This window comes from Cyphellophora europaea, assembly GCF_000365145.1.
Source record: "Cyphellophora europaea CBS 101466 unplaced genomic scaffold supercont1.1, whole genome shotgun sequence".
Lineage (NCBI taxonomy): Eukaryota > Fungi > Ascomycota > Eurotiomycetes > Chaetothyriales > Cyphellophoraceae > Cyphellophora > Cyphellophora europaea.
The window spans coordinates 1,903,748-1,929,306 of NW_008481797.1; the positions used below are offsets into that span (position 1 = coordinate 1,903,748).

The window sequence follows — 25,559 nt, forward strand, 5'->3', positions numbered from 1 at the left end:
CGATACTTTCTCCGCTGCCCCCAGCCATACGCGCTACATACGCACGCGTTATGGATGGCCCCCCAGCTGGTATCGCTACCGGCGGGTAGCAAGGTACTTTTTGATGACAAAGTGAGTTGAGTTCCCGGGAGGCTGAGCCTCCAGCACCACCACCACTAGTGAAAGGCATTGCTGGGAGATTCTGTCAAAAGCAGCGACAAGTGCAGCCCCAAAACAGGGGCTCGTCGGCGACGCCAGGTATATCGAAATGCCCAAAACGAAAGCGGTATAGGAAAACGGTCGGTGAGTCATCCCCGTATCTACATACGACGCCCCTATATCCGTCCGAGTATGGGTCGAAATGACTAGGCAGCTGGAAGAGCAGGGAGGGGGGAACAGGGGATGCAACTCCGCCGTGGCAAAGGGGAGGGGGAGATTGATGCGTTCGAATCATAGTACCGCCGTCCCTCTATTGCGATCTGTGTAGCTCTACAAAGCGGGTACAATGTCCATTCCGAGTCCCAGGAGGCGTGCCGAGAAGAGATGTTCGTAGTTTCAGCCGCAGTGGCCAAATGGTGAGAGCAGTGTTGGGAGGCACGAGCGAGCGAGTCGTCCGCCGCGGTCCGCGCGCAGCGGAGTTTAGGATAGATAGACACAGGAATTCTCGGAGTTTTACAGAACGGCCTTGGCCCAGCTTACGCGTGCCATCTGGGCAGACCACGTTGACTCAATGCTAGCCGCGACGATCGCACGTAGCCGTGGTTGACGTTGGCGACAGCAGTTGTTGCTTTCCGGCTCGAGCGATCTGCAACTTGTGACTTCGCCTCAAGTCATTGCGCGGGTGTCTGTCTACCCTCACCACTGCCAGTACAAGCGAAGCACCAGAGCGTGGGTCTGTTCCTTGGGCGACGACGACGTTGATGCTCGGCGCTCTTGATGCTAACGCAATCCCAGGTTCGCTTCAACCCACTCACCGCCCCAAAGGACTTCACAAACGACTTGTCACGGTCGTCACAGCGCCCTTGGCCAGCTCCAAGCCCTGCTGCGCCAGTTCAACAACTTTGCTTGTCAATGCACCCTTGCCCTTCCTCAGCCTGTACGCCATGGCAGCCAATGCACCCAGCACCGTAACCAACTTCAACAGTCGGCCGAGCTGCAGCTTGACCTTTCCCTTGGTGGTGTACTTCCCATCCCAATGACTCCACACCGGAAACATGTGCCTCAAGCTAGCATCAATCTGGCTCTTCGGGTACGCGGAGGAGTTCCAGCCCTGGTCGTTGACATACCAGTTCCTGCAACCCCCGGTGTTGTAAAGACTGTTCTGCAGCTCCTTTTGCACCCACTCGGTGTATGCACGCTCGGCACTCTCCTTGACCTCCCAGGTCTTCACATCGCCCTGAAGCACGCCCTTGACGAATTTCAGAATGTAGTTTACGGCATTCTCCGACGCCAGGATTACAGATGAATGACCCGTCGCTGTGTTGGGACCGAAGACCATGAAGAAATTGGGGAAGCCGTCCATGGCGAGGCCCATGTACGCCTGGGCGCCACCACGCTGCTCCCACACCTTTTCCATTGACGCACCGTCTTTGCCAATGACCTCCAGTGGATGCAGCCACGCATTGGTCTCGTAACCGTTTGCCATGATTATCACATCTGCGTCAACCTCGCACTGCTCCGTCGAGTGTGCACTGGCGGTGTTACTCGCGGGCGGATAGTGTCGACCAGGACCGAGCGTGATGGTCTTGTCGTTCACATGTGTGAGCGGCTGGGTCGTGAGCTCGACGCGGTCATCGTTAAGGCTCGCGTACCACCCGTCATCAACCACACGGCGCTTGCAAAAGACCTCATAGTTGGGTGTGAGGATGTCGTGGTACTTCTCAGGGGCGGTTTTGCGCATGTAATTGAGGAGGTCCTGCGCCTTGGCCTTGCGGTTTTGACGTGACTTTTCGGTTGGCGAGAAGAGGGCGTACCACTCTGCCTCAATCATGGAGAAGAGCAATTTCCGGAAGGTGTTCTGGAAGCCTGGGACGTATGTGTTCAGGAACGGGACCCACTTCTTCCAGGTCTGACGAGCGGCCGGTGTGAAGAATGGCACCATCCATGGCGGAGAGCGCATCAACTGAGTAACATGCTTAGCACCGATGTGCGGCTTGATCAATTGCGGAACGACCTGGATGGCGGAGCAACCTGTGCCGACAACGACCACGTTCTTGTCCCGCAGATCCACCGAGCTATCCCACCGGGCCGTGTGCATGATCTCGCCCTGGAACGAGTCAATACCAGGCAGGTTCTTCCACTGTTTGGGCTCGACGAGCCCACCACAGGCAGAAATCACGAGCTTGGCACGAATGATCTCCGTGCGAAGGACCGCAGAGGTGACTCCATGAGTCTTCTCATACGCAGCCCGCTCGATGCTGCCCATCTCACCGACACCTGGTGCCAGGTGGTCCAAAGTGACCTCCCATTCCTCAGAGTCAGCCAACCATCGGCAGTTACGTACGCTGGTGTCAAGTTGAATCTTGTCGAGGATTTGAAACTTTTCGCAGACGTCATAGAGGTAGCGGGCGATCTCTGGTCCAGGTGGAAGCAGGTCTGACCACTTTGGATTCTGTGCCCAGGAGAACGAGTACAGAAGCGCAAGGACTGCTTTGACGTCAGCTTATGGACCTCTGATAAGTAGATAGGGCTTTCATACCGTCACACGCGATTCCCGGGTACACATTACTGGTCCATGTGCCAGCGAGTTCAGGCCGTCGGTCGAAGATACGAAATTGATCGAATCCGAGGACCTGGCGAAGCCTGCAGCCCATAGCGATACCGCTCTCGCCGGCGCCAATAATGACCACAGGGTAGTAGGTATAGCCACCTTGGGGCCCGGCAGCGCCAACATGCCGGATTCTATCGATTGAGCTTCGGGACTCCATGCTGGGTGACTGTTTGCAACGACGATGAGTCTAAGGTAAAGACAGGAGGAAGAGACGCCAGCGCTTCGAGGCGTGAAACTCGTCGACAGACTTTATATCCGACCTGGCCCTGGACTTGCGAACACTGGGGCGTCGAGTCTCGGTAGGACAGCTAGGCTGTAGGCCGTCGAAATAAGGCGGCGATTAATGTTGGCGCCTGAAATTGTGTCGTAAAGACTACAAAGAACAAGAAGTCTATCATCAGCCAGCAAATGTATGTGTTGCGAGACGACGCCGAGTGAGGAAGCAAATCGCCGGTCTGGGGAAATTGGATGCCTGAAGTTGAACATGGCGAAAGCTGGGGAGATATCGCTTAGCCCGGGCATGGGGGCGATACCGAGGTTCGTGCAGACTGAATCAGTCGAGCGCCCGTCATGTTCCACTGCCGGCATACGTGTGGCTTTGATTGGACTCCTGACGCCAAGTATGGAGGTAAATGTCCCGCAGCTCGGCGGAAACGGCGCGACTGATACCGCCGACTTTCTTCTGCCTCGTCCAATATCCTACTTTGATCACGCAATATAGTTTCGTTCAGGGTAGCCTGCATAGCGTGTTATCCATATGCAATGGCATCGAACCCTTCCGACCGTGTGCAGTGTCGGTCGGGCCTCGAGCCGCCGAGAGACGCCCCTTAGTCAACGTCACCATCATACCACCAAGCCACCTCGGACACCGACTCTAGTGTCATGGGAGCTAGATACCTTTCGTCGCCAGGCATTCTTGGCCAATGCCCCTTGTTGTCTTCGACGTGACAGCAAGCAACTGCCACGGGCTTGCAGCCAGTGGTTCGTACATGACTCCAATTCAAAGTTCGATCTTTCTGGTACCGACAGTATTCCCGAGACATCCGAGCTGCGCGCCGACTTCTGGTCTCAATACGAGGATGTACTGGTTCCACTAGAACTGAGCGCTGTAGCCTTGGACGGAACATCCTCAGCATCTTTCCATCGTGCTCAGGCTCCTCTGAAGCTGCTGCTCGCATATCTTTCCACACCTCCGTCCTCTCACTCGACGCCGCAACCTCGCGGACAGTCCATATATCTGGCGCAATGTCCGCTCCCGTCTCTGCCAAGCTCTCTTCTGGCTGCTGTACCAACGCCTGAAATAGTCCTTCAAGCTGGTAAGGGCGACGTTTATGATTCTTCGCTCTGGCTTGGTCGACCTCCAACGAATACGCCGCTCCACCGCGATCCAAACCCGAATTTCTTCATTCAGCTAGCCGGCCAGAAGAAAGTCCGGTTGTTGCCTCCTGAAGTCGGCGATGCGATATTCGAGCGAATACAGGAAGCTGTGCAAGCCCATAGTGGTGGCAGGGCTATTCGGGGCGAGGAAATGATGGTCGGCCCCGAGCGACAGCTACTCGATGCTGGTGTATGGGCGGAAGCTGTCCCTGCGGACGGAGACATCGCTGGTGATATCTCGAAGGCGGTTGAGATGTATGGCCAGGAGGCTGAACTCAGCCTCGGCGATGCACTCTTCATACCTAAAGGGTGGTGGCACAGTGTGAGAGGCGTAGGTCAAGGCATTACGGCAAGTGTAAATTGGTGGTTTCGGTGAAGGAGCAACAGGGCTCTTGGCAGGGTCGATATTGGGTGCTGCCGCCTTGTTGCGGTACCTAAGTACTTTGTCCGTTGCCCAACTGCAAAGGCAAGCGGGCGAGTGTCACCCTTGGAGTCGTGAACGGGCCTTCAGCTGCGAAAGCTGTCTTGATGTCCGCGGTGGCATGGCAAGTGGCAATTCTGCCACCATCCATGGACTTTATCTTGTTCCGCTCCTTGTTCCAAGATATGCTCACAGCACCGCTTTGTCGCAGATACCATTATGTCTCCAAAAGTGGCAAAATATGCGCAGCTGTCCGGACCTTCTATTGACATCAATGATCCTGGAGCGCTACTTGCGTAAGTGTTCCTCCCGCGTGACCATACGTTGAATACAGACATTAATTAGCTGACAAAAACACTCCGTGCAGACACCACGGACCTATCATCATGAACAGCCGCAGACGCAATCTCAGAAACAACACCTATGTCCACCTTCGTGGTCTGTTCTTTGGTCTTGAACCTAACAATGACCCGATCTGGGCCATTGCCAACCCCGATTCTATCTACGGCGCCCGCATCCGATCTTGGAGCGGCTTCCAGAACAACTTCGTCGAGAATCAGGAAATTTCCGACCAGATACGATGCTCACGGTATATTGAGATGGCCCTCGATGGTTTGGAGCTGCACTGGGAAAACGTGTTGGATCAGTCTGATGAGAATTGGTTGGATATGCAGAAGCGGGTTATTGTCGACTGTGTTGTGTGGGGATTGAGGAGAGTCGATTCAAGCTTGATGGGTCTAAGACACCCTGGTACGTGGGTTCCAGAGGTTTTGACACGCGAGGAGATGGTCGTGGTGACCCTTGTCTGATAGCCGAGCATCAGCGTGGAGCAGCGAGGGTCATTACCACGAGACTCACAACTTAGCTCTGACTATGCAAAGCCACTTGAGGTTGGATATGGTGAATATCACCGACTTCATAGTCGCATAGTCGCAAGAAGCCTCTTGGTCGTTCCAGCAGGACCTAGTCATGTTATACCAGTCCCACCCATACGAACGACTTGTGAACCCATCACGGGGAGTGCGTTTGATAGCCAGGGTTAGGGTTTCCCAAGACAAGGCGAATGTTTGCCTACTTCTGATCTCAACTTCTCGACGCCTCTCAGAGCACATAATCATTCAGACTATCTGGCATTAAGGGTCAAAGAATTCACCCGAGCCTCGAACATGACCCAGCCGGCCCGACCACGAAAGCCAATTGCGCCAACGGGATGACGGCCACCTCCAATAATCTAAACCTCAAATTAGCCACTACTCTGCTGGAGCATGAACGGCAACAGGATGCGTCCAGCCAAGCGTGGACAACAGGCATCCGGTCGATCGATGCCCAGCTCAAGGGATTCTTCACGGGAGGCAAAGTCATCGGTCTGGCGAGCTGCCCCGATGCCGACCTGACAACTGTATGCAACAGCCCAGCCATCCAGCACGTCGCTAACAGTCCCCTGCCCAGTCCCTCGCTACTCATATCATCTCAACGCAACTAACAATTCAAAACCCACAACCCACAGCCGATCCAACGCCCCAAGTCTTCATCATCAGCCCGCCCTCAACCCAAACAGCCGTAGCCATCGCCACCTGCCTGTCCCAACGCCTACAACACCAGCCAGCCGACTCCCGGCCCGACTCAACCGCCCTCCTCTCCCACATCCAGATCCTACAGTACCTCTCGCTCAGCGGCCTAACCGAAAGCCTCGCCGACGTGTCCGCCGCCCTCTACGACAACGACAGTGCCAGTGCCTCCGCCAGCACCAGCGGCGGCACCACCATCCTCCTCCTACAAGGCCTCTCCGCCGCCCTCTCCGAAACCGCCCGCCGCAGCGGCGCAACGCACACCGCTGCCGTCGCCGCCAACATCCTACGCTCGCTCGCGCACCTCAGCCGGACCTACGCCGCGAGGCTCCTCGTGCTGATTGAGTTGGACCTCGAGGGTAACGGCAACACCAATGCCAGCACCACGACCCGTGATTCGCAGGCCACGAGGCACCCGGCGGGTCTGCCCTCGGCGTTTTCTTCGCTGAAAGGCGATGCGCTGGTGTTGGGGCCGGCGGTGGCGCCTCTCGGCGACATACTGGATGGCGGCATGGATGAGATTGTCGTGGTACATGGCGCTTTTGGCAGGGCGAGGGAGCATGATGGGCAGCAGGCCAGGAATGGCCCAAACACAGGGAAGACGGCTGTTGTGGAGGTAGTGAAGGATCGTACTGGCGGGAGGGTGGGGGAGTGGTGCCTATGGGTTCACGCATGATTGATGCTACTCGTACTTACGGCGTCGATACACCTTATCACTTTCAGGACGAAGCTTGACATTGGAGGGCTTTCAGGCGCAGCTGCAGATCGCCTTCGATCGGCGTACACTCGGACGCCCATCGCAGTTCAGTGATCATCCCTCTTCCGCCACTCCGCACTGGCATCCCACAGCTGCTGAAACTCTTCACCTCCAGTCTTCACCAAATCCCCAAGTACACCAAGTCGATCAAACATAAGCAACAAGCCCAGCACCACAAAATCCGCATAGCTGACCTCACTCCCTCTCAAAAACGGCCCTCCTCCATCCTCCCGATACAGCGCCGCCATCTTCTGCAGCCATGGCCGCGCTTTGTCCCAGGCACGCTCGCCCCCCTGCTCCGGATCGTCGCGCAGCGCCTCCAGCGTGCAATTGAAGGCCTTCTCGCGTGTGCGGCGGAAGTACTCGGCGGAAGGCGGATTTAGCAGCGTCAAGCCTACACGGGGTACGTAGACGGGTCGCAGGGCTTTCATAATTGGGGGCCATAGGTCGTTGGTGATGGTGGACAGGCGCGGGTCCGAGAGGTGTAGTGGCGGGCTGGGATACTCGGCTTCGAGGTGCTCGACGATCGTGAACGAGTCCATCAGCGAGGTACCGGAAGGAAGCGTAATCTGTTGAGGTTACTTGGATGAAATCCTTTATCAGTGGGGTTGGTGCGTACGGCTGGGATGGTGTAGTCAGCTATTTGGCCCGGCTTGTTGGGCGGAACAAGCTTCTCGAGGGTTGGTTTCACGTCGGGATACTCGGTCCATTGCGTGCGGTAGGGGATGGACTTGTAGTTGAGGACGAAGCGGGCTGGTGTAGTGTTAGCAGCAGGTTATGTTTTGTGTAGGTGAGGGCGACTCTTCCAGGGGTTCAGCGACCACGCCCGCCCATTTTTGGACGGGAGATCAAAGAAGATGATTTCACTGGGCATGCTGGTTGGGTAGTATACTGCACAGATGCACAGGGGAGTACGAAATTGTTGTCTTGTTGGGGGTTTATGGCTGAAGCAGGGGCGGTTCTGGTGTGGAGGAAGTCAAAAGCCGACGCGGAGTCTTGATAATAGGGGACACGAGCGCTCCTGCATTGGCTATGCTCCAAAACTGCACGATGATGGCAGGGCGTGTGTTTATAGACCTACCGAAGAAGATCACAGCTGTCTACTACCCAGTACGTACCGAGGGGAAGTACCCCACCTGCAGCTGAATAGCCGTGGTTTCCCATTGGGCTTACCATCGTTGTTGTCCCGCCTTCCAGAAATCCGAGTACTCGATTTAGTCAGCGGCATCGGGCAGGTATCCGTTTGCGGATCCGGAGCAGTGAGTCGACCCTCTACGCACAGCGCCGGTGCAATGCCGGGTATAACATTCTGTGGTCATTGCGAAGCATAGGGAGGGTGAGCCGACTTACTAGCCACAGGACCGAGCCAGCATTGGGCTTGAAAACAACAGACCTTGTGTACATCTAACATGGAAGGCTAACGGCGTAGATTGGGTATTGAGTGATATATTGTGAGCAGCCTAGACTTATGCGCCAACCTCAATGACGACCTTGCCTAGGTGCTTCTGATCCCATTGGTAATTGTATGCATCCACGGCTTTCTCGAACGAGAATACGTTCTTGTCGACCACCGGATGAATACCTGCGGTCTCAATTGCGCGAACCATATCCTCGAACTGTTGTCTCGACCCCACTAGGATACCTCGAACAGTGCAAAGGTGGGTCAGAGTATCCAGGGTCGTTGGTGTGTTCTCTGCCTGCACACCGCCCAAGAAGCCGATGACTGTAATGACACCCTCAGGCTTGACGGCGAGCATCGATTGTTTCATGGTGCCAGGTCCGCCGACCTCAACGACGTGGTCGACACCAAGCTTTCCCGTGGTCAGGTTCTTGGCAGTTTCGCCCCAATTCGTATCCTTCTTGTAGTTGATGACGTGTGTGGCCCCAGCCTTCTTCAAGAACTCGAGTTTCTCGTCAGACGAGCTGGTGGCGATGACGCTGGCGCCTGCCGCACGCGCAAACTGAATGGCAGAGAGCGACACACCACCAGTACCCTGGGTCAGGACCCAATCTCCAGCCTTGACATGCTTGGACTCGAGGCCGAACAAGGCGTTGTAAGCAGTCAAAGGGGCGCACGATAGGGTCGCAGCTTCATTGACGGAAATGTTGGACGGAGCGCGGACGAGCCCAGACTCAGGAAAGGCAGCATACTCGCGAAGAGTGCCGTGAAGTGCACCACCGAGGCCTGAGGCCATTGCAGCAGGTTTGATTGGGCCTGCCTGATGCTTCTGACTGAACAGGGTTGCAACACTGTCGCCTTCAGAGAATTCTGAGACTTTGGCCCCAATCTTGACGACCTTGCCTACACCATCCGAGCATGGCACAACGGGAACGGCTGCTGGAAAAGGATACATTCCCTGTGACAAGTTAACGACAGCTTGATCACGTGGACGGAGAGCTTTACCTTGGGAATTATCAGGTCCCTGTAGTTTAACGACACCGCCTGGATCTTCACCAGAACATCATATTCGCCGACTTGGGGTACCTCTACGCCGTTCTGTAGCTCCAGCTCATCGAAGCCGTTCTTTGTGTCTTTGACAATCCATTGCTTCATGGTCTTTGGGACAGACATCTTGAAAGCGCGGGAAAGTAGTGTAGAATTGGTAGCAGAACGTATGTATGCGTACTTACCTCGGCGCAAACCTGAGCTGGTGTGATGGTACTTATGTGGAAAAAACGCTTCCTGACATCATAATGAGACGCGTGCCCCGATTCTGGAGCCCGCAGCACGGCAGTGAAGATTCGGCAACTCTCATCGAGTCAGTAGTCCCTATCGAGCTCCGATGCTCGGCAAACAACTACTGTCGCCAGAGACAATGGCTACCAGGTGGCAACACGCTTTGAAGGAATCATGATTATCTCGTATTTCTAAGCTGCATATAGTGCAAGAGATCCCAAAAGGTAGTGACAACCCTCCATTCGGCCTAGAGAAACTCAGAAACTTAGAGGAAGTCACTTTGCTGGCAACAGCTACGGCGTCGGCATCGGCGTCGGCAATATATAATTCCGTGATAGCCTGCTTGGCGTGTCCGCACACAACCTTTTGTGCCAAGAATTCACCATCGGATTATCGCAGCAGCGTTTCGACAAGTCCATCATCCTCCACGAATTGCAGTTCCCTTCTTCCTCAACGAGAGACAACCGCAATTGGCCTTTTGTCGACAGTCAGTTGCAGCCATGTCTCAACCCGCCCTCAACAAGATCGCGGCGAACAGCCCTTCGCGGGCTCACCCCTCTGAGCTGGAGCAGAACATCGCCGGCGCCCTCTACGAACTCGAACAGAACATCCCAGATCTCAAGTCCGCCCTGCGACCGCTGCAGTTCGCTTCTGCTCGTGAGGTACGGTGAACCACCATCCGCAAAGATAAAACATAGCATACTAAAACTTTCTCTTCTACAGCTCGAGGTCGGCCACAACAAGCGCGCCATCGTCATCTTCGTCCCCGTCCCCCTCCTGCCTGGCTTCCACAAGGTCCAGCAGCGCCTGACCCGCGAGCTGGAGAAGAAGTTCTCCGACCGCCACGTGCTGATCCTGGCCTCGCGCCGCATTCTACCCCGTCCCAAGCGCTCCAACCGCAGCCGAACCTCCCAGAAGCAGAAGCGCCCCCGTTCCCGCACCCTGACCGCCGTTCACGACGCCATCCTCGCCGATGTTGTCTACCCCGTCGAGATCGTTGGCAAGCGTACCCGCACCAAGGAGGATGGCAGCAAGGTGTTGAAGGTCGTGCTGGACGAGAAGGAGCGTGGTGGTGTTGACTACAGACTCGATACCTACGCCGAGGTGTACCGGAAGTTGACCGGCCGGGTGACGGGTTTCGAGTTCCCTGTTTCCGGTGGTGCTGATTATTAGATGGAAGCTGCTGGATGACGGACAGGTGGTGATACCAGGAGACGTGACGCCCGGTGGAAGGGCAAAATGATTTGTATGCATGGATCAGCGCGAAATGGTGCCGGTGATACTCATTCAGAGCTATCCAGAATCAAGACGGCCTGCAGCGGTTCACGATAACGGAGCTGCTACTGTGGGTGGTAGACGAGGAATCAAAATTCGAAATCTTCAATGACACTCCTAGCGCCCCGGCGTTCTTGTGTGCTGTTGTACAGAACCTAGGCCTATTTGGAACCTACTGGAAATCTCCACCACCCAACACATCTTTGATGTTTACCTGGCCGCTACCTCTGGGAAGCGGCTGCTGTTGACCGGCACCCTCCTTCCAACCGATCATGTATATCACCCGGAAAGTAGCGGGTATGCGATCCTTCTCACCCTCAGAACAGTGCAGCTCGCGATAGATGGCCTCGTTGGCAAGTAGGACTTCCCGGCTGATGGGTCCGCCGATAGATTTGAGTATGGCATTGCCTTCGCCCATAGCTTGAATGTCCGTCATCAGTGCAAAAGTATCAGGATATTCCACCACGATGTCGTCCACGTCCACGGTCAGGAGTTTGAAGCCCGCTCGATTGAGCAGACCTCCGATGTCTCGCACATCTGCAAGAGGAGAAATATGTGGCGCAACTCCACCACGTCTTTCGAGATCCGCCAGTTGTAAAGATGACCTCAGCTCATAAAGAGTATCGCCGCCAAACATGGCTGCAATGAAAGGACAGTCGGGTTTGAGAATGTTGTTGATGCTGGCTAGTGTGGATGGTAAATCGTTGACCCAATGCATAGACAGCGACGAGAGGACGGCGTCAAAGGAGCCGGACTCATAGGGCAGATGTTCGAGAGAGGGAAGAATGGTCTGTGTCATTGGTACCTGGGGTGGTGGGAGGTCGTCATCACGATGCAGCATGGCGAGAGATGTGTCGGCGCAAGTCAGGTGTTTGACGCGCTCAGACAATGGAATCTTCGGCTTCGGAGAGCCCTCAGGGACCTCAGGTACAGGCAAAGGTGGTTTCGACAATGCTCGGGCTATGTTACAGCTGTTGGCTCCCAAATCCAGCACCTTCGGAAAGGAGCGATCTATGTCCAGCAAACGGTCAACGAGGCGCTGAGCAACCTCATCTTTCAGATAGTCGGCGCTTCTGCTGTCGTCAACATTCCTGCCAGCTCTTTCTTTCTGAAGCCATTTCGTTCTCTCGTTGAAAACCTGCAGGGTCGGTGCGCCAGGAGCTTGCACTGCATACGAGCGCTGAAGAGGTATTCTGCCCAGTGCTGATATATGCAGCCACGGACGTAGTACTGATGGTCGCATGACGAGTGGCGGCAAGATCTCTCTGTAGGTCAGAGCAACTCAATGCCTGGCCTAGGGAAGTTGCAGTTGAGCGAACAGAGGCAGCGAAATCGTAGCAGATGTGATGATGTCGACACAAGCAGGCTCGGAGATGATCTCCGAGAAGGCAATTTTGCCGAAAGCCTCGACCGCGTCGCGTGAATGATCTGCTGCTTCCTGCATACTAGAATCCTTCGTCTTATATTTGTCGTTTGAGATTCGCCTGTGATTTCACACGGAAAGACTGATGGCGTTTCTGGCGTTATGAGAGGGTACCGAGAGCCGAGCGGTCATTTTCTGAAGCGGCATAAAGCCTTTCCAGCGCACAATGGCGCTTTCATTTCCCTATGCCTACATATCATGTCCCTGTTCGGACACGTCTCGACGGATTTTGAGTTCAAAACGCCAATCGCGTGAGCTAGAGCCAGATGAGGGCCTGGAGGATGAGGAGAAGACATTCGATCCGAAGCATCCTCGGGCAGCATTCTCACTGTTCCCCCCTGAGCACCTCCTGTACTGCGAGGAATGCCACGACATCAAATGCCCCCGATGTGTTACGGAGGAGATCATCTGCTACTATTGTCCGAGTTGTCTGTTTGAGACGCCAAGCTCGATGGTCAAGTCTGAAGGCAATCGATGTGCAAGAAACTGCTTCAATTGTCCTATTTGTACCTCTCAACTGATCACAGCTTCCCTGGGAGACTCGAAGGAGGGACCCTTCATATTGAATTGCAACTACTGCATGTGGACCACCCTAGATGTTGGGATAACTTTCGACAAACCGACCAATTTGCGTCAGCAACTGGACAAGATAGCCAATGGCGGAAAACCGAAACAGCCATCTAAAGCGCAGGATTCGTCTGAGTCGACAAGAAAGTCTTCACTAGCTCATGAGCCATTTTCTCCGAGCGAAGCTACCGACACAGGGCCGGGGGAACAAAAGGAGCAGCCCGCACAAGATTTGGACGCCACTGCTCGCTTCAAGGCTCTCCGATCGTTCTACAAAGATCAGCTGACAGCCATCTCAAGCAGCGACAGTGGGCTTCCAGCATCGGCAATGGATCTCGCATACTCATCGCCATCCTCGCTAGCACGAATCATGAATCTATATTCCAATCTTGGGAACTCTTCACTAAAGAAGTCTCGGCCAAAACCTACAGTCATGAGAGAAGCTCTGACTAAGCTTGAAGGCCTTCAGGTCTCCGAGAGCGCAGTACTACCACGACAGGACTACTCCAATACAAGCTCACAGATACAACGCACTTTCCAGAACCCTTCATATCTCGGCAACCCTGAAGCAGTCTCGCTTTCCGCTCTTCGGCCCATGCCTACTCTGCTCCGCACCAAGCGCTCCAAGCGCTGTGCTGCGTGCAAGCACATCCTCGTCAAGCCCGAGTTCAAACCGACCTCTACTCGGTTTCGCATCAAGCTTATTGCCCTGAACTACATCCCATTCGCGATTTTGAAGCCGCTTCCAGTGTCGGGCGGACTGCGGCCCACCGGGCCCGATGGAGGAGATGTAGTGCTGCCACCAGGGAAGGCGACGCAGTTCATCCTCACGTTGAAGAACCCACAGTTCGAAAACGTCAGCGTCAATCTGGGAAGTCCGAGCGAAACTCCGGGGAAGCACGCGCATAAGGTCACGATCCTGTGTCCCCAGTTCGAGATCGGAAAGAGTGGAGATGTCTGGGATGACGCTTTGAACAACACCCTGAATCAGAGCATCATCGGGTCGAGAGGCGGTGAGCAGATAGCAGGAAGGCTGTATGATCAGGGAAGGAATTGGGCGACCGTGGTCGTGGAGATCACACCCGCCACGAGCATGTTGGCAATGGACCGGGAGCTCGAGGAAGACGAGGACGTGATTGAGGTGCCAATCCGCGTGAGACTGGAGTGGAAGGTCAGCGATGACGGCAACGAGCCGAAGAAGAAGAGTGAGAAGGCGTTGGAGGAGGCTGGAGACGTCGATGACGGAAAAAGGGAGCTCAGCTACTGGATGGTACTTGGAGTTGGAAGAGTGGCTACCGTGGCAGAGCAGTAGCGGAGCAGGAAGCTGCTTGTGCAGCACTTTTTGATACCCACATCTATGTCATATCTTCGTCCTCGTCTTGTGATCGCCGACGGTGTCTATGCCCACCACGAACTTTGTCTTTTCGACCACCCAGTGATGATCTCGCATTTCAAACCGTTCTCCGATCCGACATGACTCTCACAATGCCGCCCAGACCCACGACCTCAGTCAATTTCTCATGCCAGCTCAGCAGCACACTCATAGTCTGCCCACCCCCACCCTCACCAAAATTCCTCGCCTGTATCTGACTGAAGCCACCGCTCCCCGTCGCCTGCGGGCTCATCCCCTTCCCACTCCCGCCGCCCACACCGCCCGCCATGCCCTTGTACAGGTACTTCATCAACGTGTCGCCCAACGCGGCGCCGCCCGGCTGCTTCAGCATCTCGCCCAGTAGCCGGCTGACGTCGCTCTGGCGGATGCCCTGCAGCACCTCCAGAACCGTCGTGGTGTGGACCTGCTTGGCCTGCTCGTCGCCGGCGAGCGGCGCCGTCTCGAGCGCCGACTGCAGCGCGCCCAGGGAGTCGCCGGCGCGCAGCAGTTGGCGGACCTGCTGGGCGATTTGTGCGGATTCGGCGGAGTTGGAGGGCGCGGGGAGCGTGGCGGGGAGGACGGAGGCGAGGTCGAAGTTGGTGGCGGACTCGGGGTCGTAGGCGTCGATGTTTATGGTGCGCCAGTTTATGTTCGCCATGGTGGCTGCGTTGGTGAGGCTTGGGAGAGGGGAGGAGGGTTGCGGAAGCGGGTGGGATTGTGGTCGAGGCGTTGCTGGAGCGCTCGGCCCCGGGTACTAGGCTTCCTTTTTCGCTAGTAACGTCTAGGACAAAATCCCGGCAGCAGGTGAGGGTTAGGGTGTGGCTTTGTATGCTCGAGCAGTAGCGTTGGTCAGCGTGGTTAGAGTGGTTTGAGTGATGAGTGCGGGCGGCTGCCTTCCGGAGCCGCAGCCAATGCCAAGCGCGGATGTCTCCACTGTGACCTTCCTCCGCCCACTTCACAAACACTTACACTCGCTTTCTATTGAGCCAACTCTGACTCGACAGATTGAGACTATGGCGACAGAAATCAAGGTGGCGGCACTATAAACTCGGGGATTAACAAGCCAGAAAAGCATATGAAGACGGTGGGGTCCGATGAGCATTGTCCGCTGGGAAGAACCTGATCCCGCTTCGGCAGACTGTGTCATTGTGCACCGGGTTCCTTGAGCTACGTAAGTCCCTCAGCAGCAGAGTCGAGGCTAGAGCCTGATCTCTTCCCCATCTCCGGATGCGACTCGGGCTCGACCATATCAACGGCCAAGTCTAATGCCAAGCCAAGAGCATTATGACTTGACTGCTGGCCCCTGCCGACCCCGTATACTCAACCCCCTACACAACAACTCTGCTCCGCTGTCTCCTTCTCACCCAAGTACTCAGACTGTCTCCCCGCATTCAAACCACTCTGCCTCGTCGTCCAAGAACATGCACCGTACCGCCTAGCGTAAATTACATATCTCCCCCAGAGCTCGATCTCAGTGCGGGCTGTCCCTTGCCCTCCACCACAACCATCAAAACCATGTACGCCTCCCTCCTCCTCCCCTGGTCCCGCACTGCCCCCTCAGCAGCCGAGACGCAGTACCGCGCCGCCGCCGCCTACCACGTGCGCACAAAGGGCACCATCTTCTTACTGCCGCCGCCGGAATCCGCACTGCGAGCGGCATTCCACGCGCCGCCACGGCCGCGCACCCGCATGAGCGCCGGCGCCGTCGCGCTCACGAAGCACTTTGAGCGGAATCCGGCGCCGGAGGCGCATCCACGGGGGGTGCGAGGAGGAGGGGAGGGAATGGAGGGTGGTGAAGAGGGGGCTGGGGATGAGGTTGAGGCTGATGAGGGTGGAGCAGGCAAGAAGGATGCGTACAGGAAGAGGAAGAGGCGGGAAGGAGAGGTACATCCGTACTGGGCGGTGCCGAGGGGGAGCAATGAGGAGAAGACGCGGGTAGCGGGGGAGATGCTGGAGAGGGTGTTGAGGGAGGCGCGATGGAGGAATGTGATGCTGTTGCATGAGGGGGTGGCGGTGTATGAGGTAAGGGTGGGGAGGGGGTGGGGGATGAGGTGGACGTTGAGTTTGGGAAGGGGGTCGGAGTCGGAGTGTGGAAGGGGGATTGGGGGTGGGGCTGTGCTGGATCGTGAGGGGGAGATGGCGAAGGAGGCTGAGGTAGACGGCACGAGGGATGGTGATGACGCGGACATGGAAGGGTGGAAGATCGAGAAGGTCACGTTCAGAGGCTTCCTGGAACCGATCGCAGGTTTAGATCACGAGCTTGATCTCGCTAAAGAGGAAATGAACGACGTCGAAGTCAGAGAAGGAAAAGAAAAGGAGGAGCCAACTTCACTGGCCGAGCTTCCCAAAGCCCGCACCTGAAGACGACTTTTTGGGAACTTTTACGTCCTAAGGACGGCAGAAGTGTGAACATTATCGACATCTGCCTCCTCTCTCACGTCGCTCCGTTCGCTGCCTCAGCTGAGCTGCAAGTCATACTGGTAGCAGAACGGGCCGGCCGTGATGTTGAGCAAGTCTCTCACGGTAATGTTCCTGCTCTCCAGGTATCCCCAATCGGGCAGCACACTGTCAAGCGTCACCTCTGCACTTTGTGGCACATTGCCCGCGGTCATGGTTCCGCTCAGATCGTCGGCTACGGCCGCGTTGTTGCGCTGCCAGCTGTCGTACACCAAATCCACAAAGGTATGCATCGGGAACCAGATGGGATCCTGCGCCGAGACATGGATGGAGGACATCTGACCGGCGGCACCGCCAACCTGGAAGTGTGCCCCGGAGTGGATGCCGAGGCTAGCACCGCCGATTACGCCGTTGAGCAGGTTTTCGAAGGAGGCGGCATCAGAGGCGTGGGTTGCGGCAGTGACGAGGTCCGGGGTGGTGTAGCGCGCGGCGATCGCGGCGTTGAGGTCGCGGGTGAGGCAGTTGGGGTTGTAGGCGTACGCATCGGTCGGAAGGGTGCCATTGAGGAGATAGGCAGAAGAGATGTACTTGAGCGGCACCGAGAGGTTGGCGAAGGGTCCTGAGGTGACACACCCCCCACCGGTGCCGTGGGGCAGGGTCAAGTTGGGACCCAGCACGATATCTCCCGGGTTCGCGTAGAGGCTGTCGCCGGACATGGAGGAAGCAGAACCGTCGAAGACGACCGAGTCAGTCAGGTTGGTGAGTGTGGAGGTGGAGGCGAAATTCCAGTACGGATAGCGGCCAGTGTAGCCGCAGACAGAGCGGAGGTCTTGCTCGAAAAGCCAGACGAAGTAGCGGTGCCAGGTAAGGAAGTAGCCAGAGTTATGGACGTACTGCGACCGGGACACGTGGATAACGGCGTAGTCGAAGTACCGGGATATTGCCGCGGGATATTGAACAGGGGACAGCTGAGACGGCAAGTTCATCATACACTGGATGGCGGCGGTATAGGATTGGCGCTCATCTGGGGGCATAGACGCAAAGTCAACGCGTGTGCTCGTTTCGTTGGCACAGCAACTTGCCCATTGCCGCTTGATGTGGCGGAGCGGGCTCGCCAGAGCCAACGGTAGCAGGACCAGGACTGGTAGGAAGCGCATGTCAAAAGGAGGTGAGCTTGCTGATGGGCTTACCGGGGAATTGATGTAGGCGGTCGGGCTTCGAGTTGAAATAGTACGCAAGATTGGCCGGCTCTTGAACGTCTGATGCGTCCATCAGCGTGTTCATCACATATCGCACTCAAGTTGGAATCGAGGGGTGGCTGCAGCTGGCACAGCTTCACAGCATCCGACGCAACATGCATCTTTCCCCGCCTCGTGCTCAAGTGGTGAGCATGTGGGCTCTCGACTAGTCAAACGCATACTGCATCAATGTCGGTCACGACGGAGGAACGGCACGTTCCAATCTCGAAAGCATGAGAAGTCCAGGTACCGGAGCCAGGCTCTGCTGACGCGCAAGAGGTCATTGTCATGCCTGGTGGACTTGGCAGCCACAGGTGCCTATTGGTGCGGTCATCAATAGCTCGAGGCTCTTTGCTCCGGGGGCCAACAGGCTTGCCCGGAACAGCACTAGTCAGGTAGCTTCCTGGCACGACAACTTGCCGTGTACGTTGAATTCCATCAACGGTATCTTCTGGGTCTGATATGTCTCATACGTTGTCATCGGCGGATGCAATCGTCTTTGAAACTTGTGTGTGGTGTGGCAAGTCAAATTTGTTTTTTCGACAGTCTCTTCTGAGCGCTCGGATCTGAACCGACCTGCCTCGTGCCAGCCACGAGGTTGCACGGCTTTCCAACGGTCAGTATGCCCGTAATTTCGAGCCTGGCTTGCTGAGCGGCCCGTCTCATTTGCAATCGACCGCTGCAATCCCCGCACACCTTCCTGTACAACTCTCTTAGATGAGCAAATCTCCTTGACGACGCCTACATGGTTCCGCCGTCAGAATTCAGAATACTGCTGACTCGATTCATCACCCCAGGTGACGCACATCTCCCCAGGTTATCAAACGTTGCTTCCCGCGGCGACCTCTTGTTGACCAGGGTTTGCTTGAATCCGTTAGTCTTCTAGGCCCAAGACTCACGCGTTGCAAGGGACCTACCAGCCGTCTTCTCCTCAAGCGTCTTAACCATCTCAATGGCCCGCAGAGCAGTCTTCCAGGTCCAAGGCACGTTTGCCTCGATAATGGCTAGAGCACCCTGTCCTTCAGCCGTTGAGTCTAGCACTGGCTTCAGTACAAGACACAAGCTGACGACTCGTCCGCGAAGGCCGTCGTCGTCGGGGTGAGTGTGCGACATGATCTCCGAGATTGCCGCATTGCCCAGCTCATGGTCATTGAGTAACGCTTGCTGAGTGTATCGGTAGCTACAAAAGTCAGCGGACCGCTTTACGTTGGCAAAAGCAGAAGGTGGGACTTACGCAGCTTCAGCTAGCAGAGGCTTGAGACCAGGGATGATGTAGCGTACCGCAAGATCGTATGCCTGTACCTGCGTCTTGAACTCGAAGAAATCAGGCCTCGATGTCTTGGGCAGGGTTCGCTGATCGATGGTTGCATCAGGGAGAAGATCGGGCCAAGAATACCGTAAGTCGTTGAGGGTTGGGGTCTTGCTGCTGTACATGTACGCGATCATCATGGCCACGGCCGGCGGAGTGGTGCTACTGACGGCGAAGGCGGTCATCTTAGCACGCCGGCCGATCCAGGCAGCCATCATAGGCGAATGGGGCCGGATCATGTCCTTGTGGACGGCGAAGGAGCAGGTCCTTGGATCGTCGATTATCTGGATGGCATAGTTGTGCGCACCACGCACCGGGACAACAGCGGCTTGCTCATTCTCTATTGCGTTGTCATCTGTGGTGTCATTGTTTGTCTGGTCTGCCATAGTGATCGCGGTGCGGCGGTCTCAACAAGCGTAGGGAGGGGAGAGGTTGGCGTTGAAAATGAGTAAACTGTACAAATGAACAAAACGGACGCGTGGTAGCCTAAGTCGTGAACCTGAATGTGGATATGAATAAGACTGAACAGTCCGGCAGTGAAGCAAGTTCTGCCATGGAGCTGTTCCCTCACTGCCGCCTCCCATCAGTGAAGTAGCTGAAACGGACTCCATCGGCACGCAATCGATCTCTGAATGTAGAGCGAATAAGGAAGCTGCACAGTGCCAACTGATACGAGTCTCACATCACCTCACTGGAATCTGCGCAGGAAAACAGACAATACAGAAGACATTCTCGTGTCATAATCCAGAGCAGCAACCACCATGGGAAGAAGCTGGAAGCAGTCAGCCCCGCAGTCAAAGCGAAGCAAAGCAACGAGAGAGGATGAAAGCGGCCTGCAGTCGCAGGAGCTGCCATGGGAGATCTCGGGGGTTGGCAAGCCAGAATCCGGGAAGTTGAGGAGAGCTGGGACCTGGCTAGCAAACACCCTGTCGGAGGTAGCTTTGTAGGACTTCTCTGGCGTGGTTTGTAGCTCCTAGCAGAAAGCTAGGACGATGGTCGACTCACAAATCTTGGGATTGAGCGACCACGGGTGCGGGCTCGAGGATAGGTATTGTGGGTCAACAGAGGGTCATGTATTGAGAGCCTTCGGCCATTCCATCCATGAACCAGCTGGAAAGAAGCAGTCGGTGGAAGGCTGCAGTTGATTGCCAAGCTGGTTCATGGTTATTACTTCAGCCCTCCCGATATCACGATACTCTGGCCCGTCAGGTAGCCCGTCCTGCACAGCATCGTCACCACATTACCCACCTCGCTCGGCTGTCCCAGTCGACCAACCGGAATATTCTTGACATCGCCGGGGGTGCCTACCACGGCGTCCGCATTCGGGATCATGCCAGTCTCTCCGATCATGGCCGGCGCCACATCATTCACGCTGATGCCATCTGGCGCCAGCTTCAAAGCCAGGTTCTTCGCCATACCCATCAAGCCTGCCTTGCTTGCTGCGTAGTGGCACCCGTTGATCCCACCACCATAGCCGGCAATCGAGCCCATCAGGACGATGCGGCCCCAATGCTGTGCCTTCATGTGTGGCACGCTTAACTTGCAAAGCAAGAACGACGCTCTTAGATTTATGCGGATCGTATAGTCCCACTCCTCAATCGGAATGTCGACGATCTGCGGGATACGTTTGCCATGACCAGCGTTTGACACCAAAATGTCCGGCCCGTCTTGCCCGTGCTCCTTCTTGATCTCTTCGAATAGCCGGTGAAAGTCTTCGTCAACGCCCATATCGACCTTGTGCGAGGAGATGCGCCTGGACGAGTCCGCGGGCAGGGAGGCAATCAGATCGTCGACCTTGGCCTTGGAAGCGGAGTATGTGAGTGCCAAATGTGCGCCGGCGGCGTGAAGGTCGCGAGCACATGCTGCGCCCAAACTGGTGGGAGGTCAGCAGTGTTCGTGGTAGCATGGGAGAGGGGAGCGCACCCTCCTGAGGCACCCGTGATCAGAGCCAGTCGGCCCTTGATCTCGTTGTCGACTGCGGGCGTTGACATGCTGGGCAGTTTCGCCGGCGAGTGGTGTCTGGCACTTGCGGGACGCCTATTTGTCAAAGAAGTTGACACGCTCGGTCTCGGCTACTGCCCCATGTCAAGTAGGTACGCAAGACCTCCGCCGATGGAGGGGTTGCTGTTTGTGCGGAGCAGACCCCAACCCAGGTACGAGGAGGTCGCACCCCCGCACTGGCAGCGGCGTTTGACGCCCTTGGCGACCCATTGGCTGACTTGGGTCCCCAGATCGCGGAGGGAACAGCGACCGCCGACCACCTGTTGCACTGATCGCAGGCAGTAAATGCTTGTTTGTCGTAGGCCGGACTATCCAGGCGGAATGAGATCAGAACAGCAAGTTGCCGTTCAGATCAAATTGCCATCCTCCCGCAGCACCACCAGGCCCTACCCCGGCCCCAACGCCAGCACCCTGTGCCCAGCCCATCGCACCCTGGTCCATCCCATAACCACCGCTGGTATATTCACCAAGGTTCGGCGGCATTCCGCCCATCTGGTCACCGCTGACGAAGTCCCCGACGGCCTCCAGATCCAACCAGCTGAAGTCGTTGGCTGGGCTAAATTGCATGAATCCGTGCGCATCCATCCTCAAGCTCCCCGTGCTCGAGAGCCCCGTATCGCTGGCCTCAGCAGGGGAACTCATGCTTGGCTGTGCCTGGCCTGGCATTGGCCCCTGCGATTGCACCTGATGATGCCGCTCTGCCGTTCTAGGCACCGACGGCGCCGACTTCAGCCACAGCAGCTCCAGCAGTCTGGCATACCTACTGCCCGGATCCTGAGCGCTGACACTGGCTCGTTTCAGTACCTCGGTAGTCTGGTATACCAGCTGTCGCACCTGACGCTCCTCTAAGGCGTCCATAACGCCAAAGCTGCGCGCCTTGTACAGGAACACCGCACTGTAGATGCCATACAGGTAGTAGCGTAGCGGCAGGTAACGGAGGTGCCGCGCAGGGTCGATCTGCGTAGAGAGCAATGTCAGGTACGCTTTTGCAGCCGCGAGTGACGAGAAGATAAAGCGCGCGTCGGGCATGCTCGCGACGCACGAGAATGTTGACTTGAGATGATCGCGTAGTGTGACGCTAGGGTCGGAGTTGGTATGGCTGGCCGAGGGAGTGGCTGTCGTCGTGGCGCCTGGAGGCGGATGCTTGGTATGCCTCGCAATAGCCTGGCTGATGGCAGCCTGGAAAACGAAAGCATTGGTATACAGGACCAAGTATTCATACGAGAGCTGAAGTGTGCATTTGATATGATGCGAACATGCCAATGGGCCCCAGGAAGTGTTCCAACGGGCGATAGCGGCACGGAAGTCGTCCACATACTTCACATAATCGCCCATCAGCATCATTTGTCCTGATGTACGCATACCGCTGTAGAGCACATCATGAACGTTTGTATAGAGTTGCGTAAGGTCAAGCGTGGCCTGGAAGATCTTCGCGTGGTCCTCGTCGCTGGGTGCTTGCGGAGCTAGCGATGGGAAATCTCGGGACGACAGCCCGGTCATGGGTCCTGGACCTCGAGACCAGAAGGCGCGACCTACACGCACGCTAATGAGGCGGTCCGAGACGTAGCATGAGGCCCATGCAAAGCGTTTGCGGTCATGATCCGAGGTGTCGGTGTCCGGATCTTCGGTGCGAAAGGAGGTGCGATCAATGCCCAGGAAGTAGGCCGAGCGCAGCGCTATCCCAACGTGCATCCAGGCCGCCCGATCCTCTTCACCACGGCCAACGGCTTCGATGCGGTTACGCAGGCCCTGCGGCTCCCATTCAGCTAGCAGCAGGAGGGCTTCCACCGCCTCGACCTCGCAGTCAGCGCCTGCTGCGATGCCGGAGATCAGATCGTGCATGTAGCGTGAGCAGCAGGTGTGGATATTGGGCTGCTCGATGAGGTCTTTGGACGAAATGGTGAGCACGGCGGTCAGAAGATGCTTGTTACTGATGGCAAAAGCGTCTAGTTGGCTGGGTTGGAAGTATTTCCGTGGAACCAGAGGCAGATAGGGGTGGTAATGCTCAGAGTACCGACGCACGAGCATCTGAATCACATCAACGGGCAAGTAGCCTTCGCGGACCAGGCGATAGGATGCAATGCCGGCATGTATCCCATTCACGGAGCCGCGGGCCTCGCGACGGTCGTCAGAGGACGAGCCATTGCCTGCGGATAGCTGAGCATTGTTGCTGGCTTCTCTTCTTAAGGCATCAGCTTCTCGTGTAGCGACGTCCTTCAGCAGCTGCCACGCGTCGGAAGGGTTGCGCGGAATGGCAGTGGCTAAGGCACTGTCCGCTGTCGAGGCATCATCATCTTCATTGTCGCCATCGTCTGGCTCGGGGTTGGTGGAGGATGGGAGTGGGCGCGGACGGCCCGAGACGTGCGTGGCTATGGCAGGAGGCAGTGGACGTTGGAAGGAAGGCGATGTCTGCAGTGTTGCAGAATGCGATGTGCTGGGGTCACCATCCTCTTGTATGACGCCTAGGTGCAAATGGCTACCCGAGACGTTTCCATCCGTGGCCTTTTTCTTGCGCACGCGCGAGCCACCGCGATTAGAGGTCGCTAATACGCACTCTCTGTTCTCTTTCACGCATCGCCCGCAAGGTGGTTGGCCGCCGGAAGCGTCACTGTAGATCGGTCAGCCAGAACAGTAAAGAGCGGCTATTCAACTGAAGCAAAGGCCGCTGGCTACTACCATGGCGGAAGCTCCACCGAAGTCGCCGAGTGGCCTGCGCGCAATACCCGACCAGAGGGACGTGGACTCACAGATCGCAGCGGCTCTTTCGGGCACGACAGTAGGTACATGCTCTCGAGACGCGTTTCTGAGGCAGGCCTTTATCCGCCATGGTTATTGCACCAGCGACATGACGCTGAAGGAAGACATCGCAACAGTATCCAAGCCATGTACAACGGTTGTCAATTGCTGCCAGTGGCACAAAGCTAGGCAAGGCCCCTCTTCCCCAGACGCCGCGCCCGGAAAGGCTATCAGCTCTTCTCCACCCGGTCGATCATTCGACCCTGGCTGGTCCCCTCTTAATGGAGAGAGGGGAGGGGTGCTTGATCAAGCTTAAACCACATCACAGCTACATTTTGCCCTCTCACGCCACTATTCATAACGCCAACTAGTGTCACTATGTCAAAATTAGTGTCTGCAGGCCCGAGGGCCCTTCCCTCGGCTCGATCACGACATATATATTACAATTGGGCACCACAGTTCAACGGCAGACACGCTAAACACCGCGGCGTGTACCGCTGGATTGTGGCCCTCACGGTTCCATTTCTGCTGGACTACTTGTCACGACCAAGAGGACCGGGAGGAGGACAGGGACAGGAAACAGGAAAGAATGGTGCGATTCATGGAATGAGCATGAGGAAACTACCAATACCTTCTGGTATCTACGCGAGCAATAGGGGTACTGGGTACTCACCTACTTCTCAAAGAGCCATCACTTCGAGCCCGTGCCAAGGTAGCTATTGAGCCATAGCCGGGGCATGCGCCCCTTGACATGGAACAAAACGCTCCGGGATGATCGAGCTTGGAGTGTGGAGGAGCTGCTGCTGGAGTTAGTGGAGGTGGGTGACATGTCCAAGCCCGTGCCAGACGAAGTCGAAGAGTCAATCGAACATCTTTTCCTTCTGAGGACGGCGTTCTTCCGCTTCCACCAGGGCTTTTGCTTGACGGGGATATCCCATGGAAGGATTCGTGACTCTGGATAAGGGTCATGTCTGTCCTCCACGAGCTGGACCATACCCTGAGCCTGCCTCGAACGCAGCTGCTTGGTAGAAGAGCGCTTTGGCGCCTCGAACCGGATGGCAAGCTCCGTCTCGACCAGATCTTCGAGACAGACGCAAGGAGTCAGAAGCTCATCATAGAGGTCCAAGTCAGCCAGCTGACTGTTAAGCACCTCCATCTCGGCTTGCAGTTGCTCACGCTCAGGGCTAACGACCGGTTCGGGCGCCCGAACGCCCTTAAGGATTTCGAAATCTCTTCTGCCTAGCTCCTTTAGCTTGTGGTACAGAATGGCTTGTGGATCGGAACGGCGGCGCGGCTTCCTTCTTGAATGGCGGTGCTGAGACTTTCTGGCTCGTAGAGTCAGTACTGGAGCTCGACCCGAGAGCACGATGCTTCCTTTATGGGGCGAGGGCTGTTGATAGTTCGGTCCTGGAGCGACTTTTTTGGAATGGGGGTTCAGTCTGCAGGCAATATTCGTATGCTGCTCTGTTAGCGCTTGTACTCTTCGCATATCAGTGAGCTCGGGGTCCTCAGCAGCAGCCCACAAGCAGTCTAGCAACGACTGACGGGCCGCGACAAGCTGGCGCCCAGAAGCAGTCCTGCGTAAGCCAGCCTGACGGTTGAGAAGAGCTTTTCCCCCGTTAGTAGCTGGTCGAGTAAATGGTTGAGACGTTGGAGGGCTTCCCATCTTGAAGCCATGGGAAGGGGTATGTG

At 56.4% G+C, this 25,559-nt stretch overlaps 15 protein-coding genes across 15 annotated transcripts; 6 read left to right on the plus strand and 9 right to left on the minus strand.

Annotated features, from left to right (window-relative positions):
• Positions 1 to 967: 967 nt before the first annotated feature.
• HMPREF1541_00703 (uncharacterized protein) lies at positions 968 to 2,906 on the minus strand (the record flags this gene model as incomplete). Its single annotated transcript, XM_008713008.1, has 2 exons — positions 968 to 2,625; positions 2,678 to 2,906. 2 exons carry the CDS (start codon positions 2,904 to 2,906, stop codon positions 968 to 970), a joined length of 1,887 nt encoding a protein of 628 aa, XP_008711230.1.
• A 327-nt stretch (positions 2,907 to 3,233) lies between these two features.
• HMPREF1541_00704 (uncharacterized protein) lies at positions 3,234 to 4,502 on the plus strand (the record flags this gene model as incomplete). Its single annotated transcript, XM_008713009.1, has 2 exons — positions 3,234 to 3,377; positions 3,756 to 4,502. The coding sequence occupies 2 exons, from the start codon at positions 3,234 to 3,236 to the stop codon at positions 4,500 to 4,502; spliced, it is 891 nt and encodes a 296-aa protein (XP_008711231.1).
• Positions 4,503 to 4,766: 264 nt separating this feature from the next.
• Positions 4,767 to 5,356, plus strand: HMPREF1541_00705 (uncharacterized protein; the record flags this gene model as incomplete). The annotated part of the gene is made up of 2 exons (XM_008713010.1): positions 4,767 to 4,843; positions 4,915 to 5,356. 2 exons carry the CDS (start codon positions 4,767 to 4,769, stop codon positions 5,354 to 5,356), a joined length of 519 nt encoding a protein of 172 aa, XP_008711232.1.
• A 401-nt stretch (positions 5,357 to 5,757) lies between these two features.
• HMPREF1541_00706 (uncharacterized protein) lies at positions 5,758 to 6,791 on the plus strand (the record flags this gene model as incomplete). The annotated part of the gene is made up of 2 exons (XM_008713011.1): positions 5,758 to 5,946; positions 5,997 to 6,791. The coding sequence occupies 2 exons, from the start codon at positions 5,758 to 5,760 to the stop codon at positions 6,789 to 6,791; spliced, it is 984 nt and encodes a 327-aa protein (XP_008711233.1).
• A 128-nt stretch (positions 6,792 to 6,919) lies between these two features.
• On the minus strand, positions 6,920 to 7,746 carry HMPREF1541_00707 (uncharacterized protein; the record flags this gene model as incomplete). The annotated part of the gene is made up of 3 exons (XM_008713012.1): positions 6,920 to 7,441; positions 7,492 to 7,625; positions 7,674 to 7,746. The coding sequence occupies 3 exons, from the start codon at positions 7,744 to 7,746 to the stop codon at positions 6,920 to 6,922; spliced, it is 729 nt and encodes a 242-aa protein (XP_008711234.1).
• Positions 7,747 to 8,338: 592 nt separating this feature from the next.
• Positions 8,339 to 9,444, minus strand: HMPREF1541_00708 (uncharacterized protein; the record flags this gene model as incomplete). Its single annotated transcript, XM_008713013.1, has 2 exons — positions 8,339 to 9,229; positions 9,277 to 9,444. 2 exons carry the CDS (start codon positions 9,442 to 9,444, stop codon positions 8,339 to 8,341), a joined length of 1,059 nt encoding a protein of 352 aa, XP_008711235.1.
• Positions 9,445 to 10,049: 605 nt separating this feature from the next.
• Positions 10,050 to 10,722, plus strand: HMPREF1541_00709 (40S ribosomal protein S7; the record flags this gene model as incomplete). Its single annotated transcript, XM_008713014.1, has 2 exons — positions 10,050 to 10,211; positions 10,273 to 10,722. The coding sequence occupies 2 exons, from the start codon at positions 10,050 to 10,052 to the stop codon at positions 10,720 to 10,722; spliced, it is 612 nt and encodes a 203-aa protein (XP_008711236.1).
• Positions 10,723 to 10,996: 274 nt separating this feature from the next.
• Positions 10,997 to 12,067, minus strand: HMPREF1541_00710 (uncharacterized protein; the record flags this gene model as incomplete). The annotated part of the gene is made up of 1 exon (XM_008713015.1): positions 10,997 to 12,067. The coding sequence occupies one exon, from the start codon at positions 12,065 to 12,067 to the stop codon at positions 10,997 to 10,999; it is 1,071 nt and encodes a 356-aa protein (XP_008711237.1).
• A 346-nt stretch (positions 12,068 to 12,413) lies between these two features.
• Positions 12,414 to 14,126, plus strand: HMPREF1541_00711 (uncharacterized protein; the record flags this gene model as incomplete). Its single annotated transcript, XM_008713016.1, has 1 exon — positions 12,414 to 14,126. The coding sequence occupies one exon, from the start codon at positions 12,414 to 12,416 to the stop codon at positions 14,124 to 14,126; it is 1,713 nt and encodes a 570-aa protein (XP_008711238.1).
• A 139-nt stretch (positions 14,127 to 14,265) lies between these two features.
• On the minus strand, positions 14,266 to 14,844 carry HMPREF1541_00712 (uncharacterized protein; the record flags this gene model as incomplete). Its single annotated transcript, XM_008713017.1, has 1 exon — positions 14,266 to 14,844. One exon carries the CDS (start codon positions 14,842 to 14,844, stop codon positions 14,266 to 14,268), a length of 579 nt encoding a protein of 192 aa, XP_008711239.1.
• Positions 14,845 to 15,701: 857 nt separating this feature from the next.
• On the plus strand, positions 15,702 to 16,547 carry HMPREF1541_00713 (uncharacterized protein; the record flags this gene model as incomplete). The annotated part of the gene is made up of 1 exon (XM_008713018.1): positions 15,702 to 16,547. The coding sequence occupies one exon, from the start codon at positions 15,702 to 15,704 to the stop codon at positions 16,545 to 16,547; it is 846 nt and encodes a 281-aa protein (XP_008711240.1).
• Positions 16,548 to 16,642: 95 nt separating this feature from the next.
• On the minus strand, positions 16,643 to 17,855 carry HMPREF1541_00714 (uncharacterized protein; the record flags this gene model as incomplete). Its single annotated transcript, XM_008713019.1, has 2 exons — positions 16,643 to 17,724; positions 17,774 to 17,855. The coding sequence occupies 2 exons, from the start codon at positions 17,853 to 17,855 to the stop codon at positions 16,643 to 16,645; spliced, it is 1,164 nt and encodes a 387-aa protein (XP_008711241.1).
• An 848-nt stretch (positions 17,856 to 18,703) lies between these two features.
• Positions 18,704 to 19,516, minus strand: HMPREF1541_00715 (uncharacterized protein; the record flags this gene model as incomplete). Its single annotated transcript, XM_008713020.1, has 2 exons — positions 18,704 to 19,001; positions 19,056 to 19,516. 2 exons carry the CDS (start codon positions 19,514 to 19,516, stop codon positions 18,704 to 18,706), a joined length of 759 nt encoding a protein of 252 aa, XP_008711242.1.
• A 781-nt stretch (positions 19,517 to 20,297) lies between these two features.
• HMPREF1541_00716 (uncharacterized protein) lies at positions 20,298 to 21,121 on the minus strand (the record flags this gene model as incomplete). The annotated part of the gene is made up of 2 exons (XM_008713021.1): positions 20,298 to 21,003; positions 21,054 to 21,121. 2 exons carry the CDS (start codon positions 21,119 to 21,121, stop codon positions 20,298 to 20,300), a joined length of 774 nt encoding a protein of 257 aa, XP_008711243.1.
• A 337-nt stretch (positions 21,122 to 21,458) lies between these two features.
• On the minus strand, positions 21,459 to 23,958 carry HMPREF1541_00717 (uncharacterized protein; the record flags this gene model as incomplete). The annotated part of the gene is made up of 2 exons (XM_008713022.1): positions 21,459 to 23,739; positions 23,879 to 23,958. 2 exons carry the CDS (start codon positions 23,956 to 23,958, stop codon positions 21,459 to 21,461), a joined length of 2,361 nt encoding a protein of 786 aa, XP_008711244.1.
• Positions 23,959 to 25,559: the final 1,601 nt, after the last annotated feature.